Source organism: Dipodomys spectabilis, unplaced genomic scaffold, assembly GCF_019054845.1.
Source record: "Dipodomys spectabilis isolate Male_0828 unplaced genomic scaffold, ASM1905484v1 ptg000059l, whole genome shotgun sequence".
NCBI lineage: Eukaryota > Metazoa > Chordata > Mammalia > Rodentia > Heteromyidae > Dipodomys > Dipodomys spectabilis.
The window spans coordinates 257968-275934 of NW_024870736.1; the positions used below are offsets into that span (position 1 = coordinate 257968).

General features: G+C 42.8%; 1 protein-coding gene across 1 annotated transcript in view; it reads left to right on the forward strand.

Annotated features, from left to right (window-relative positions):
* Positions 1-15642, forward strand: part of LOC122108435 (LYR motif-containing protein 4-like) — a 116391-nt gene extending 100749 nt beyond the window's left edge. The window contains exon 3 of the mRNA XM_042680357.1: positions 15198-15642. Coding sequence (XP_042536291.1) covers positions 15198-15266 — 69 coding nt within the window. The 3' untranslated portion in view covers positions 15267-15642. The remainder of the gene's footprint in view (positions 1-15197) is intronic.
* The last annotated feature ends 2325 nt before the right edge of the window (positions 15643-17967 follow it).

A 17967-nucleotide genomic window follows, 5' to 3' on the forward strand; every position in this document is an offset into this window, starting at 1 on the left:
GTATATGAACAATTATCTTTGGCTGGTCACATGGAAATGTGACAAAATTAGGATGCAAAAAATAAAGGTCACTGTAATAATAGAATTACAGTTGATTTTTTTTTATTTCTCTTTAAAGTAATTTTAACTACCATATTCAAGGGTGAGTATGATGACTCAAGCCTATAAACCTAGATCCTTGTGGATTTGAGTCCAGCCTAGGAAAAAAGAAGTTTGTAAGTCTTTCTTAACCAATCGCTAGACATGGTAGAGTGGAGTGCACCTGTCATCCCAGCTTTAAGGGAAGCATAGCGTCTGGGTACATTGGTATGTGCTTGTCATCCCCAGCGACATGGGGAAACAGAAGTAGAATGACAGCAGCCCAGGGTAGCCAGCATAAAGTGAAACCTTACCTTTAGACACTACATTGAAAATAACCAATGTAGCAAGCAGGTTCCAGTGGCTCACACCTGTAATTCTAGCTACCCAGTCTAGGCAGAAGAGTCTACAAGACTCCATGTTCACTTAACCAATGAAATGCTGGACTGGAGGTGTGGCTCAAGTGATAAAATGTCATCCATAAGCAAGAAAGCTGAGAGCTCAAGGCCCTGAATTCAAACCCTGCTACTGAATAACCACTCTTCCCTCCAGAAGGAAGGAAGGGAGGGAGGGGTAATGCAAGCTTGAAGCCCTGAGTTCAATCCTCAGTGGTGAGAAAACCAAAACCTATCATGTTCACAGAATTAACTACTAAGACTAAGGAATTTCAATTTAGAAATGTACTTCAAGTTACAGTAACCCTGAAAATATTAACCCTATGAAGCTGGATACTTTTACCTCTTAGGCCTTTGATCACTAACTATAAAATAGAGGTGGATGATGATAATTAATGATGATGATGATGATATCCGCTCTACATACCTTACAAGGAACAGATGAGCTAATAACATATAGTATGTAAAGTACAAGTACTAGTCAGATATTAGTTAATTAGTTTAATTATTTCACAAAGAACTATGAGATTGTAGTCCCAATAAATACAATGTGATCTCATGAACACATTGAAGGTTTTGGAGAAAAGCCTAATCCCTAGCTTTTCTCAGTGAAAAGTTGGGGAGGACAAAGAGATTAATTTATCACACTCTCTGCATAGCAATTAAAGGTGACACATTTAAAGAAGCAGTGCATATCCTTCAGAGGTAAAAGTTACTTGCAACTTGGCTCGAGTTGCCACTGTGAGTGGCCTTCTTTCTTTTTTTTTTTTTTTTTGGTTGGTCGTGGGGTTTGAACTCTGAGCCTGGGCGCTGTCCCTAAGCTCTTCAGCTCAAGGCGAGCGCTCTACCACTTGAGCTACAGCGCCACTTCCCGTTTTCTGGTGGTTTTATTGGAGATAGGAGTCTCACAGTCTCTCCTGCCCGGGCTGGCTTTGAACCGCGATCCTCAGATCTCAGCCTCCTGAGTAGCTAGGAATACAGGCGTGAGCCACCAGCGCCCGGCTTGGGTGGCCTTCTTTCTAAAGCATGAAGCATTTGGCAAGTGGACACTTACACCCAGTGAGACTAGTTTGGGCACCTTGTCTGCACAGGAGGCTAGCCCAGGACTACCTAGGCTCCTTGGGTGAATGAAAGCAAGTACCTGGCTGCTGCAGAGCACTGGTAAGGCATCCATAGCTACCATGGGCTTTTGATTAAAGGCATGGTACCCTCACCAGATAGCCAAGCTACCAGCTGGCTCCTTGAATGCTAGTTCCCTTTGCCAGATGTATGGGAGGAGGATGTATAATTCATCATCAAAGACAGCTCTGCCTTGTGCAAGTCTCTGAAGTCCATCATCAATCACTTTGGGAGCCCAGCAGTAGGCACAGCAGCAGAATGGAAGGAGGAGTGTGCTAATGCTAAGGATGGTGGAGATGTGGAGGTCTGCGGCGCACTGTGGGCATCCGTTCTTTTTCTAGATGTATCTCATCCCAAGGGAAGGAAGGAACATTGGCAAAACTGCAGAGCCAATTGTGAATTCCCTGCATCCTCAGCCACTCCCAGAACCCAGGTTGTGTTTGGCAAGAGAGTACCCTTCCTTGCCTGTGGTTGCTAACCAGTGTATAGCCACCAGCACTGGATGCTCAGTGTAAGCATCTGGGAAGAGGAAGGGAGGAGAGGACTGTAGCGTAAAGACCAGGCATCCAGGAAGAAGAAGAAGATGGGGAAAGAAAGGGGAGAGGATTCTGGTAATGCGAAAATCCTGGGGAGCAGCTGTTTACCAAAAGTTTGGAGCCAATCAACATTTTAACAAGTGAGTTATACACAGCCTTGCCCTGGTCCTTGTCCAGGAGACTTCTTCCTCCAGATGTTTCTCAGTAGCTTGAATGCTTACATATGTACTAAAATGTCTCCCAAACCCCAGGGTTGGGTGGTGTGGAAACATGACTGAGAATTGGCCATGCAGGAGTAGTCACTTAAGCAGAAGCACTGCCCTTCACTGGTGACATGCAGTGTCCCCAATCCCTGCATCTTCCATGACAAGTTCTTCCTGAAGGTGTCCTGAAGCAGAGCCCTTGTCTCCTCATGGCTGCGCTGAATGGGATCCTGAAGGCTGGCAATTAGAGCTTCTTGGTGTTGAATGTGAGGCCTGCCCCATAGTCTGGTTCTTGCTGGCATGAACATTTAGTGCACTCTTTAACCTGACCGCTGGGGACCAGCAGAGGGAGCCCAGATAACAGATGTCCTCCTTTATGGGAGTCTAGTATTGTTTCGGTGTGATACTTCTATAGGCTCTCAAGCTCTGCTGTGAAGTCCCTGGAGATCCTGCAGCAGCTCCCTGTGGGGCTGTGAGCAAAGAAATTCAGTGCAGCTGTTAGCAAGAAATAGACTTATGTGTTCCAACAAAAAAAAAAAAAAGGCTGCCCGGGATACTGAGTGTGATACGACAGCTGCAGAATATTCTGACTGTGGTCTCTTTGTTTTTTTACCACTTCTTGCATGTGCGTGACTGATGTCAGTCCATGAGACAAGAGGTAGATAGGGCAGCTGCCTGTCACCAGCCGTGGCATCCAGTCAGAAACAGTTGGGTGTTAACTATGCCAGAGAAACTTCCAGAAAGTTCTGGTTCTACAAGAGGAGGAAACATAGCCAGGAAGGGGAGCACTCATTGTTTTTCATGAGGATCTGTTTGTTTCTAATGAAATGAACCCCAGAAAGCAACAAACTCAGTCCAGAGAGTTTTTTTTAATAGCACATTTCAAAAAAGGAATATAAGCATCATTCCTGATTCTTATACTCTTTTCAGCATTGAGTGTCATTGCTTTGGCGCTGTAACCTTGGCTTGGATTCTGCTATGTTCAGATGAAAATTGTGACTCTTAGCAGTAATGATATCTCAAATATGCTGTTCTTCAAATCTAGAAGACCCCAAGAATAGCTTGGCGAATCACAGCCAGCAGTGTGGATGACAAGGCTGTACAGTGCCCCGCTAAGTATTGTGCTGTTAGCCATCACCTCCCACAAGTGGCAGAGCAAAACCTACTGAAGCACAGTAGGTCCTCACATCTCCAAACACGAGGGGTAGGAAGTAGCACTCAGGTCTCATTAGCACTCAGTATTTGCCCCTTTTTTGCAAGGTTCAGCTAAGCTTGGCTTCTCAGTTATATTCATCTAAAGGAAATAATATTTCATAGCTGGTTGATCTTGAAAAAAGATGTCTCTCTGAAAGAATAAAATAACAAGAAGCAGCTAAGTTGTTCAAGAGTGTTTGTCAAAAATATTTCCCAGAGCAGGGGACAAACAAGTCAGGAACTTGTTTGTTTGGGCACACATTCCCAGGAATGATTGGCCTCAACATTTCCATCACCTTGTTGCTAATTATAGTGGGCCAGAACTTTGGCCTTGTTGCTCTGGTGTTGGTGACCTGAAGCTGATGTGCTGCCCAGCGTGGCTCTTACCCTCAGTGCAGAGCATGACCTTTGATGGTACATTTTCTCTGGCAGTTTACCCCAGCCCTGGTCACTGTACAGAGGAAGCTCCAAGTTTTACTCTGACGTGATGTTTGGGTCCTGAGTATCACCCAGTTCCAGGAAGGACCAGGTGACAGAGTTGTAGCAATGTTGACCTCATGCTTGAATGCTTGATTGCTTTCATGTTGCAGAGCCTGTGTTATGAAATGCTCCACATGGCTCCAGTGGACTCCTAGCCAGCAGCTGTCTGTTCACTGTCCCTATATGGTGGTCTGCCCCTCCCTTCCTCAGTAGAGAATGGAGAGGGTATTGGGAGAGCTAAGACCATGGTCCTAGACAAGCGCGCCACTCTAAAGAATAGGCAGGACATTGTTTCCTGGTGGCGCAGCACAGAGGCAATGGCCCACACAGCAACATGGCTAAGTTTTATTGTGACTGCTGTGACACATACCTCACCCATGACACACTGCACTGGTAGGAAACACAAAGAGAATATGAAAGACTACTATCAGAAATGGATGGAAGAGCAGGCTCAGAGCCTGATTAACAAGACAACAGCTGCATTTCAACAAGGAGGGATACCTCCCACTCCATTCTCTGCTCCTCTTCCTGCCGGGGCAATGATCCCACCTCCTCCCAGTCTCCCAGGTCCTCCTCACCCTGGAATGATACCAGCTCCCCACATGGGAGGCCCTCCCATGATGGTGCCCACTCGGCCAGGAATGACTCAATCAGACAGATAAGAATAAAGGGGGAGGCCTTATCAGTTTTATGTTATTTGTTCAACTTCACCAGGGGATCATTGGTGACACTGTATGTTTTCCAACAGCATGACAAGGAAGACTTGCTTCCTTTTATCAAAAGAATAGATTTGGAGGAGAGAAGTGGGACAAAAAGTAGAGATTTCATTTGTATTTTGAAATGTGAAAATAAAACTGTTAGCTCTTTTAGTTAGAAAGAAAGAAAGGAAGGAAGGAAGGAAGGAAGAAAGAAAAAGAAAGAAAGAAAGAAAGAATGGGCAGATGTGTGGGAGACAGGGAGATACATTCCCAGCCTCTCTGCTACTGAGTGGTATAATAGACAGTAAAAAAGGAACAAAGATAAGTCTCTTCCATCTAGTTTTGTCATCCATGGCCCTACTTTCTGCAATGACTGTACTCAAAATTTCATCTGAGCCGGGCACTGGTGGCTCACGCCTGTAATCCTAGCTACTCAGGAGGCTGAGATCTGAGGATCGCGGTTCAAAGCCAGCCCGGGCAGGAGAGACCGTGAGACTCCTATCTCCAATAAACCACCAGAAAACCGGAAGTGGCACTGTAGCTCAAGTGGTAGAGCACTTGCCTTGAGCTGAAGAGCTGAGGGACAGCGCCCAGGCCCAGAGTTCAAGCCCCACGACCAACAAAAAAAAAAAAATTCATCTGGTGGGAAAATATAGTTACTTACTTTGGTTTTTAAAGTATTTGCTCATTGGGAAAAATGTTGATAATAGTTCAAAAGTTCTAAGTCCTCACCCTAGGGTAGCACTCCTTGCCATTTATCATCAAGGAAGTCAAACAGAAGAATGGAGCTAGTCATGAGAAACCCCCAGGATTCAGTCATGTCCTGAAAGGCCAGACCCATGGTTCTGGTGCAGGGTCCTTAGATCTCTTCCCGTATGTGTGTATCCATTCGAAATGAGCTCAGTCCTGCGGAGTGAACAGAAGGTTTGTTGAAATGGGAACCCCTGTACCTCCCTAGATTTCAGGCTCTGTCAGCCACAGTTCCCTAAGGTCCCGTAAAATAGTTTTGTCTCCTTTACTATAATGACCTAGAATGCAGGAAAAAAAAAATCTCATAGAGGGCTTATTTCTACAACTGGTATTAGACATGCAGAAAACAAGATGGCCCAGAAAGCTGACAGCAGTGAGTCAGTGAAGGCAGCCTTCTAATCCCCTGTCCACTGTCCAAACAGGATACTTGACAGTGAAAGAAATATCTATTACTAACAGTTCTGCAGTCTATGTAAACCAGACCCACAGTTGTGCTAATGAGGGCATGCCATCTTGCATCTGGTTGTGGTCTTGTTCCTGTAAATAAGAAGAGACACATGAACTTTACTGTGGCAAGGGAATTAAGGAAGAGAGTTCCTAATCATTCTTCCAGCAACCACACAGAAAGTAAAAGTTTATTTCCTCACTGCTCCCCTCCACGCCAAAAATGTTCAAATCTCAAATTCTAGATTTACATTTAGAATGAAAATGGAATGTATTTGGAGAGAAGAACCTCTGGGTTCTTTGAAGTGGCCTTTCTCTGTTAGTGAATGTAATTGGTTCTCATTGCTACCCTGTGAATAAACAAGGGGTACTAGCTGAGGGGTGGGTCCTTCCTTTCCCAGCCCTCCTTACCATCAGATCTCAGAGTTGTGTTCCACAGCTTCTGAACAATCCACAATAAAAACCTGACACACAGGCTTCATTTTGTTTTCTTAGATCCTGCTCCCTCCTCCCAGGAAGGTTCTTTGTCTAATGAATGTCTTGGCTCCTAAATGTTTCTGGACTGTCCAGTCAGCCTCCTGCTCTCAGATGAGTAACCTGTTTGTTTTTCTAATGGACTCTAATGCCAGCTCCTAACGTTTACAGAATAAAAGTGTGATCAGCTTTAATGACCAGTTGATGCAATTGACTAGTCTGCTGTAGCCATGTAAGTCAATTTGGGATTCTGGGGGGATATAAATTGAAGCTATTAATTGCACTTCCTCAATTTCCTTCCCCAGACCCTCTCACCTGCAGCTTGGAAGCAACATCTGTCATTAGCACCGCAACATCAATCCCAGCTGGCCTCCTGGTGTGTGCTGACACATTTTTCAGGCCAAATAACATTGATAGTCTCTATCTTTAGCCCTCCTTGAGATAACTTTAGAATTTCTTTCCTATATGAACTATTTCCCTTGCCTCTTCTGTAATAGTTCTGGACTAATCCCTTACAACCTAAAACTAGCCTACTTTTAAGTCATTTGGTTCAGTAACAGTAAATATTTATTTTAGTAAGTGGTCTGATTGCTATGTTTGTTGACTAGCCTTCATTCCTTTATCAGTTCTGTATTTCCAGTAGAACTCACCACAAAAGCTCTATGATCCCCAGTAAATCTAGGTTTTAAAAATACAGACTCAGAGAGACAAACATCATGTTTTGGCTCATAGGAAGCTATATCTAAAATACACTGGGGGGGCTGGGAAGGTGGCTCAGTGGTAGAGCACTTGCTTTGCATGCATGAGGCTCTGGGTTCGATTCCTCAGCACCACATAAGCAAAAATAAAAAAGCCAGAAGTGGTGCTGTGGCTTAAGTGGTAGAGTGCTAGCCTTGAGCTGAAGAGCTGAGGGACAGCGCCCAGACCCAGAGTTCAGGCCCCACGACTATACCAAAAAAAAATAAAATACACTGGGACATGATAAATTATATAGGACTCTAGGTATTCACAAATAGTGAGACCAAAGGAGGATACTCTTAGGAAATGAACACAAAGGTGCAATGCCTATGTGCCTCTGATCATATAAAGTAGTATTTATTGAAATGGGCTCCAGAAAATGGAGTTGTTTTCATTTTCTTTTTTGTTCATTTATCTGTTTTGGGGAGCATAAGGGGCTCAAAAATGGAGGGATAAAGGGTGAACAGTGCAGCAGTGGTACTCACTAAACACTATGTTGAAAATGAGCTATACAACTTGAGGGTGGGAATAGGAGGGAAAAACTGGGAGAGAGAGAGGAAAGAAGTTACATTGTCCAAAAAGAAATGTACTCAAAGTTTTTAGATTTTTTTTTTAAGTAACAGGTATAGATTCATAATGGCCATGAAATACAAGACACTGATGTTTTTAGTTATCGAGTACAATTTCTCATCACTTAATGATAGGGTATGCATCATTATTTCATTGACTAATGAAATAAATATGCTGCCAGCCAATTTTGTCTCTGTGTGAACATCATAGAGTGTATTTATGCAAACTAAGCTACAATGTCACTATAGGCAATATGGCCACACAGAGCCACTATCATAAACACATTCCAGTCCTTATGTAAAACTTCATTCTACAGTACATGACTGTAGTCATGTGGATGAAGAGCCCTTTCTATAAAGGGAACCAGAAAAGATTTAACTATGGATCAAAGAGCAAGCGAGCTATTGCAGGTAAATGTGCATGAGCTTTTCTTGGTAGAGTAGACTAGGAAAAGACTGAAGTTAGAGGCTTACAGTCTGGCAGAAGTCAGTGAGAAACTCACAGGCCACAAGGAGGGAGGGTAGACAGCCTCAAGAAGACTGTGAAGAGCAGATAGAGGTCCTGAAGAGATACAAACACAGAAACACATTTATCTTTATGCCTCCTTAACACCAATATGAAGGTCAGATTCTTTTTTCTCCAAAAACCATAAAATTGCTGTACTCAAATGAAGTGTTATGAACATAGCTTAATTTAGAGTATTTGTTTATCATGCACAAGGGTCTGAAAAGGGGTTGGGGGGAAGCAAGTGGTAAAAATGAAAGGATTTGCAGTGGGTGAGGGGGAGCCTGTCAAGGAGCTTGAACTATGGGCCTGGGCATTGTTCCTGAGCTCTTTTGCTCAAGGCTAACATTCTACCACTTTGAGCCACAGTGCCACTTCCTGAATGGATATTTTTAGTTCACCCGTCAGTCAAGATGGAATACAAGTTTGGTTTAGTTTACGATGGAGGTTTCATAAAGCTAGGCCCCTTAGATCGCCCCCAGCTCTTCCTCCTGCCGGATTGTCTGTGAAGGCATTTGCATGGGACTGACTGACTGGCACCTGGCTGTCCACCTTACAGCTGTGTCAGGTGGAGGGTGCCTCTCTCACAGAAACCTAATCTCAAGATTGGCAGACATGATCAAAAAAGCAAGCATCATGTTCCCTATCACACTGGGGTCTTGGTTAAGATCACAGCAGACAGCCACACCACAGGAAAATCCTTCATTGCTCCTCTAGCTAGTTCACTGAGCATGACATGCCCTGGTCCACACTGCATGTTGTGTGGGGCCAGATATGATGTATTCTGTAGCATGATGTATATGCTACAGAAGCTTTCAAACTGGCCACCAGAGGGAGTGTTAGCTTAAAAGCAATTGAATCTCTGGAAAGTCATTTTGTAAGATCCATCAGAAGCCCTAAAAATATTTGTACTCATGGGCCCTGTAATTCTACACCTAGAAAGCTTTTGTATCAAAATCAAATAAAGTAAGATTCATTACATTAGATTCATTACATGAAAATGGTTAAGTAAATTTTGATAACACCTTTTTTTTTTATAGTGAAAGTACTGTACAGAGGGGTTAGAATTACATGGGCAAGATAATGAGTACATTTCTTATCAAGCATTGTAGCCTCCTCCTTTGTTTCCCCTTCCTATCCCTTCCCATCCTCCCCCCTGCCCCCCCACTTGATAACATCTTTATGAACAGATATCCAGTTACTTAAAATATCCTTTCAAATAAGTTAATGGCATAAGGATCATAACACAAAATTAAATAGATAAAGCCAGTTACAATATAGTTACAGTTAAATATAATTTAAGTATTAAACCCATATATGATTTAACAGACTAAATAAAAATTATAAAATAGTAATAATCAGAATGTTGTCAGACACCTTGTATGAATATATACTGTTTTGTAGAATAGGAACTTTTTTTGTGAAAATACTGTACAGAGGGGTTACAATTACATTGGCAAGATAATGAGTACGTTTCTTATCAAGCATTGTAGCCTCCTCCTTTGTTTCCCTTTCCCATCCCTTCCCATCCTCCCTCCCCACCCCCCACCCAATCCTTCCCGCTCCTCCCGCCCCCCCCCCACTCCCCACCCCCGCACCAAAGTTGTAAAGTTCGTTTTCGACATAACGACTTGTACATCTCATTGTTGCAATGGGTCCACCTGTATCCCTATTTAAATGATTTGTTTTTCCCCTTCCCCTCCACAAATTATACCGACATCAAATGCAGTGAAAGCAGGGGTTATACCTCGGGGGAGGGACATACAAAGCAACAAAGAAATAATCTTATAAGTGCATTAGAAACAATCGCATGAAAGAATAGGAACTTCTTTGTACAACTACTTAAAGATAATAAAAAAAGGAAAATAATCAATTTAAGATAAAAATTCAAACATGTCAGTAAAGTGATTTTAAAAATAGTAATAGGGGCTGGGAAGGTGGCTCAGTGGTAGAGCGCTTGCCTTGCATGCATGAGGCCCTGGGTTCGATTCCTCAGCACACCACATAAGCAAAAAGAAAAAAGCCGGAAGTGGCGCTGTGGCTCAAGTGGTAGAGCACTAGCCTTGACCTGAAGAGCTGAGTGACAGTGCCCAGGCCCAGAGTTCAGGCCCCACGACCGGACCCAAAAAAAAAAAAAAAAAATAGTAATAATCACATCCATACAACAATCAAATCTTTTTTTTTTTTTTTTTTGGTCAGTTGTGGGGCTTGAACTCAGGGCCTGGGCACTGTCCCTGAGCTATTGTGTTTAAGACTAGTGATCTACCACTTTGAGCCAAAGCTCCACTTTTGGTTTTCTAGTAGTTAATTGAAGATAAGAGTTTCATGGACTTTCCTGCCCAGGATGGCTTTGAACAAGATCCTCAGATCTCAGCCTCCTGAGTCACTAGGATTATAGGTGTGAGCCACCAGCACCTGGAAAGCAGTGAATTTTTTTTTTTTTTTTTTTTTTTTTTTTTGGCTGGTTGTGGGGCTTGTACTCAGAGCCTGGGTACTGTTCTTGAGCCTCTTTGTGCTCAAGGCTAGCACTCTACCTCTTGAGCCACAGCACCACTTTGGTTAATTGGACATAAGTCTCAGGGATTTTTCTGCCTGGGCTGGCATCAAACTATGATCCTCAGATCTGAGCCTCCCAAGTAGCTAGGATTATAAACATGAGCCACCAGCACCCAGCAAGCAATGAAATCTTTAAGGAGAATAGAAACAGAATCTTAATAGAAAGTCCCTGTGCCCATTTTTTTGTTTTTTGTTTTTTAAGCTTTGGGAACTTGGATGCTGTGTGACAATGGCACCTCTTAGGAAATGGGCATGGCTTCCATTTATCACAATACATATCTCACTTCTCAGCACTTTTTTTCATTAATTTGCTCAAAAACTGAAATTTACAGTGTGCATTGAAGTCTATTACAAATTAATTTATCCATATAACAAGAAATCCAAATAACCATAGCCTTTTCAAAAAAAATGGTTTTTCTTCTACATAAACTGGTTATATGAATTCCAGAGCTCAAATGGTGGCACCATGGTTGTCCAGGCACCTCTTCTTTGTTCCCCATTCCAATATCAAAGAAAAGGGGTGGGCTGGGCACTGAAGGGTGGCTCATGCCTTGTAATCCTAGCTACTCAGGAGGCTAAGATCTGAGGATTTTGCAGTTTGAAGGCAGCCTAGCCTAGTCAGGAAAGTCCATGAGACTCTTATCTCCAGTTAACCACCAGAAAACCAGAAGTGGCCCTGAGGCTCAAAGTGGTAAAGGGCTGACCTTTAGCAAAAAAGCTCAGGGACAGTGCTTAGGCCCTGAGTTCAATCCCCAGGACTAACCCCCCCCCCCAAAAAAAAAAAAGTGAGAAAGAGGGAGAGAGAGAGTTCTTCCATATTCTTATCTCATAAATTCTTTCTTCCTTCTTTACATTGACAGTAACCTAGGCAAGCAAGCAGTCAGGAAACAGTGACTATAGGAAGAGAGAAGAAAAGAAACTTTATCCTGCTGATCCTAGCAATCTCAGAATGGTTTCAAACCTTGCTACTGAAACAGTCCAGTCCTAGGACCAGCAGTGGCCATATCAACTGCACCTTCTGCATTGATGAGAGGAAAGGAGCAAACTTAATGCTGTGATTTTGTTGGGAATCACTTAGAGTGCTCATTCTCCTATCCATCACCACCATCCTTGCCTTACATATCAGGAACTCACTGCTATGGAAAGAACCAGCATAGCCACTTAGCCCCCAAACCTCTCTCTCATTGGCTTTCTTTTCAGATGACATAGCTGCTCTTACCACTGCTTTGTCCAACGACACCCAGCAACACCTGCTAGTTATTAGCATCTCTGCAAGTACAGGGAGAAGATGCAGCAAGTGGGTAGAGGAACATGAACTCCAGAAGCCCACCAGGGCTGCATTGGTGGGCGAGTACCACTATTAAACACTCACCTTCCTAATGCCATCTGGCTTATCCTGAGCCTTCATTTCAAAATAGAGGATTAAGGAGGATGGGAAACCATGTTCTGTCATTTGCCTTTTTAAAGAACAGTTACTCTCCCCAGATTGCCAGTAGAGAGTGGCCAGCTTCTCTGAAACCAGACTTCATAATATGAAGTCCTTTCTTCACCAGTTCTACTTGTTCAAAAAAAAAAAAAAAAGTGTTGCTCAGGATGTGCCTGTAGAGAAAAAATTGTGACAAAGACCCTTTGTGAGAGAGGAAAGATAGCCTGTAATCCTATGTCAGTGGCTCCAGCATCCATCTGAGGACAGCAAGAACATTTGGGCATTCACAGAGACACCTGATTAAAAGGACACTGAACACACAGATAGGAGCCAGGAGACACGTGAACACAGACTGCCATCCTCAATCCCACCAGGGAAAATAGCTAAGCATTGTTTGCACTACCCTCAGTGTGACAACCTTTAACATGCTGGCCTAGATAGAGCACAAATGTGTTTTATGCAGAAAGATTTTCCTAATGGGAGGAGTCCTAGGAGGGGGATTGTGTGCACATGCATGGATGGCTGTACCTGTAGCCAGGAGTATGGCAGATGGTTTCACTTACTACAGACAGCCCCAGCTACCATGGCTGGTCTCCGGTACCCTTTCAGAGACAGAAACGTTGACTCCCTTGGCCAGGGAAAATAGCGGAAGCAAGAACCCTTCCACAGTGTAGTTTCCAAAAGGGAGCAACCCTATCATAACAGATATTTGAATCTAAATGTTAGAAAAGAAGCCGGATGTGATGCCAAACACCTGCAATCCCAGCATTCAGGAGGCTGAGGCAGTGGGATCAAAAGTTTGAGTCCTGCTAGATACAGTGGCTCACCCCTTACTGTAATCCCAGCTACTCAGGAGGTAGAGATTTGGGAGGATCACCATCCAAGACCAGCCTAGGAAAAAAGTTAACGAGACCCCATCTCAGTCAATAAGCTTGACGTGGTATGTGAGAGCATAAATAGAGGTTCCAGATGCAGGGTATTTCTAGACACCCACACCCCCAAAATGTGAGAATTTACCTGAAAAATAACTAAAAAGCTATAATCACATATATGCACACTATACTCTCTGCCCCCACAATAAAAAATTTTTTCTTTTGTTATCATCATTATGTAGTTATACAAAGGAACACAATGCTTCTTGGTCAAAATGTTACCCCTTCCTTTGGCCTCTCACATTTTACCCCTCCCATCCCTACCCTCAAGTTACATAGTTCATTTTTTTACATAATGTACATTAAATATAATAACTGCATTTTCTTACCCTTCCTTTATTTCTTTGCCACCTCCCAAAACATGTTTCCACTTCCTGGTATTCATTTTGATATTAGTAAATTAGTTCAAAGGAGTTACACCTTTGGATTCCTCCCCTAAGTATATCCTCCTTTAGTCAGTTCGTTTGTGTATAAATGCATTGGACCTTGTATATGTTATATATGCTTATATTTTAGATCTGGTTTCCACATATGAGAGAAAACATGCACCATTTTTCTCTAAGTCTAATTTATTTCACTTAACATAATTTGTTTTAGGTCCATCCATTTCCCTGCAAATGACCTAATATTATTCTTTTAATGGCTGAGTAAAATTCCATTGTGTATATGTACCACATGTTCTTTTTTTTTTTTTTAATTTTATTTTATTTTATTTGAGAACATACTGTACAGAGGGGTTACAATTACATGGGCAGGATAATGCATATATTTCTTACCAAGCATTGCAGCCTCCTCCTTTGTTTACCCTTCACCTCCCTTCCCAGCCTCCCCCCTCCCCCCCACCCAATCATACCCCCCCTCTCCCCCCCACACCAACATTGTAAAGCTGGTTTTGACATGACATTTTGTACTTCTCATTGTTGCAACAGGTCCACCTGAATACCACATGTTCTTGACTCGCTTGTCTGTTGTAGGCAATTGGACTGTGTCCATATCTTGACTATTGTTAATAGAGCAGCAATGGACATGGATATGCAAGTACTTTTACCATATCCTGACTTAAAATGCTCTGGGTAGATGCCCAAGAGTGGTATGACTAGATCATAGAGTAGTCCTGTGTTTAGTTTTTTGTTTTGTTTTGTTTTGGGGGGGGGTGTTTGTTTTCGGTCATGGGGCTTGAACTCTAGGCTTTGGCGCTGTCCTTGTGCTCTTCAGCTCAAGGTGAGCACTCTACCACTTGAGCCACAGTGCTGCTTCTGGTTTTCTAATGATTTATTGGAGATAAGAGTCTCACGGACTTTCCTGCCCAGGCTGGCTTTGAACCGTGATCCTCAGATCTCAGCCTCCTGAGTAGCTATGATTACAGGCGTGAGCTACTGGCACCCGGCTCTGTGTTTAGGTTTTTGAGCAATCTCCAAACTGCCTTCCAGAGTGGTTATACTAGTTTATAATCCCAACAATGTATTCCTTTTTCCCCACCAGCATTTGTCGTTAAAATTCTCAGTGTTAGTCAAATGTAACTGTGGTTGAAATGAAATCTCAATGTTGTTTTTATTTGCATTTCCCTTATGGTCAGGAGCATTGAACATTTCCTCTTGTTTATTGGCCATTCTTCTTCTGAGAAGTCTCTATTTACCTCCTTTGCCTGTTTATTGATTGGGCTTTTAATTTGGGAGTAGGGGGAAGTTAGTTTCTTGTGCTTATTGTATATTCTGGATATTAGGACCTTGTGGGATGTATAACTTGTAAAGATTTCCCAGTCTTTTGGCTGTCTTTTTAATTTCATAATTATGTTTTTTGCTGTACAGAAACTTTTTAGTCTGATGTAATCCCATTTGTTAAGTCTTCTATTTGCTGTACTGCTCGGACTCTGTTCAGACAGGCCTTGCCTATGTCAATAAGTTCTAATGTAGTAGAATTTGAGGTAGTTTCAAAATTTTAGGTCTGACTTTGGTCTGGCTTTGAGATCTTTAATCCATTTTTGAGCTGATATTGGTGACAAACAATGATCTACTATTAGTTTGAAATCCTCTTTATGATCATTCATAGCTAATATGAGTCCCACAGTTCTTAACCTGTGCCTCTTCTTTGCCTCTTCAGGTCCATATTGGCCAACTGTATTCAACTGACAAGCTTATCATTGAGAGTCAAGAGAAGCCAAGGACCTAGGGACCAAGTCACCAGCAGCAGCCTGTGGACCACCTTCAGCATCCATTCTGTGTGCAGCCTGGGGCCTTCCAACACCAGCTGAACATAGCTTTCTGCTTCACCTGACCTATAGAAGATGAAACTGAATCTTACTTGCATTCTATTGCAGCCTCAGTGTGAAAGAATGGCTGTCCTTCCTCTATTCAAGTGTTAGATTGAAGAGCTGGAGGTCACTCACAATAATACCATGTATTATTGAGTCTCTTCTCCACCCTATCCCCATCTTGCAGCTCATCCACATTTGTATAGAACATTTGCAAGACTTTGTTTCTTGGTCCTTAACAATAAATTGAATTGTGGCCTATCCTTTTGCACCATATAAACCCATTATGACTAATGCATGCTCATTCTGTGCTGAGGCAAGGCGACCCCACTTGGAGCTGAAGACTCCCTTGTGAAGGCAAGTCCAAGTATTAGTTGAGATTTGGGGGCAGTGGTAAGATCAAAGTGAGGGGATACACAATGCATCCTGTGTCTTACAACTGGTCCAATGCAACAACAAATGTGTCAGATAGCTGAGCACTAGTGACTCACAGCTGTATTCCTAGCAACTCAGGAGCCTGAGATCTGAAGATGGAGGCTCAAAGCCAACCAGAGCAGACAAATCCAAGAGATTATCCAACTTTTTAAAGTAATGGTGCCAAGCTCACATTTGTAATCCTAGTAGAGGATCACAGTTTGAAGCCAGCCTAGGCAGGAAACTCTATGAGACTCTTAAAAAGCCAAAAGTGGAGCTGTGGCTCAAGTTACCACTTGAGAGCTAGTCTTAAGTAAAAAGGCTCAGGACTATATGGCCCTGAGTTCAAGCGCCAGGACTGGCACAAAAAAAGGTCAATTGTGTAGATGCACAAGACTCAGTCCTCTACAGGCTGGACACAGTTCTTGCACATAGGACCCAGAGGAGGCCTTACACACTAATTGAAGTCTGGAAAGGGCTATTCACAGCCCTGGGGTCTGCATGTGGCTGATTGTCAGAGTCAGCTGGAGGAGCACTGGAGAGTTGGGTTGAGTGGGTTTGCCGCCAGTACTGAGGCCTGAACTCAAGGCCTGGGTATTGTCCTTTAGCTTTTTAGCCCAAGGCTGGCAACTTTGCCACCTGAACCACAACTCCTCTATCCCTTTTTGGTGGTTAATTGGAGGCAAAAGTCTCATGGACTTTCTTACACTGGCTAACTTCAAACCTTAATCCTTAGAGCTCAGCCTCCTAAGTAGCTAGGATTACAAGGATAAGCCACAAACATCTGGCTTGTAGTAGATTTTTTTAATTGTTATTATAAGGGTGATGTACAGAGGAGTTACAGTTACACAAGTCAGGTAATAAATACATTTCTTTTTAGACAACGTCCCCCCTTCCCTAGCTTGCTCCCATTTTTCTCTCTCATCCCTACCCACAAGTTGTATAGTTCATTTTCATCATAGCATTTACTGAGTACCACTGCTGCATTTGTTTGCAGTGGGGGTTTTTTTTTGGGGGGGGGTATTTTTTTATTGTGAAAGTACTGTACAGAGGGGTTAGAATTACATGGGCAAAGATAATGAGTATATTTCTTATCAAGCATTGTAGCCTCCTCCTTTGTTTCCCCTTCCCATCCATTCCCATCCTCCCCCCACCTCCCAACCCCCTCACCCAATCCTGTTTGCAGTGTTTTTAAAGAGACAAATCTTTGGATGCTTTTATCCCTATGAGTTCTAACTCAGGACAGTTTACATACATTCTTCCAGCATTTCCAGTGTTTCGCAAGCTTAGAAAACTACTGCTCTGATTAACTTACACATAATAACCATGTGTGCCACTCCATACTGACAAATGAGTTTCTTTCAAGCATATAAAATGAACCCTGTGGCTTGCTTGGCTTGCAAGAGAGATTATAAGGACCCCCAGAACCAGTCACAGTGGCTCCTTGTTTTGTTTTTGTATGATGGTAAGAGGGGTCAGAATTCAAGTTAATCTTTGAACCAGTTCCTAAATTGCAAGTCCTACAACACCTATGACAATATCACCCTCAGTTTAATTTTCCTGGTCATACAAGTCAAACATGAGCAGTCAGACCTCATCTTAAAAGTCATGGCTGCCAGTGGCATTAATACAGTGTAGATTTTGTGATTAATAGATGGAATGGCTAACCACTCTATTTAGCACTGCCACTTCTGATTTCAAAATAAGTCCTTTCATCCCATGAGGCTAATAAGGAACATAGGTTCGGGATCTGTTGTATACAATACACTACTCATTCTTGGGAGCTGTACTATTAGAATGATTGGGGCCTTGCCTGGGTGAACACAGGCTATATGGGAAAGACAATCTTGCCCTTCACCTGTCATGGGATGAGACACCCAGCCATGGTTGGATGTCCAACAGGGGTGCTGCTAATGAATGGTGTTTCTGATTTACCAATAATTTAAGCCTCTGTTACTTGAAAACCTAAGTCTAGAATTGAACCTTCCCTTTAAAGCATTAAATTGTGAGCAAGGAAACAGCTCTTAGGAGTTAGCCCCCAAACACAGTTAGTCTCAGAGGCAGCCTCAGGGCAACCTTAATTAGTCCTGCAGCCTTTAATGGCAGACTGCTTTGGTGTTAATTAAACCACATGAATGGGTTTAGACAAGTCCAAGCCTTGATAATGCAGACCTCATTTTTGTAACTCAGATAAAATGAAAAGCA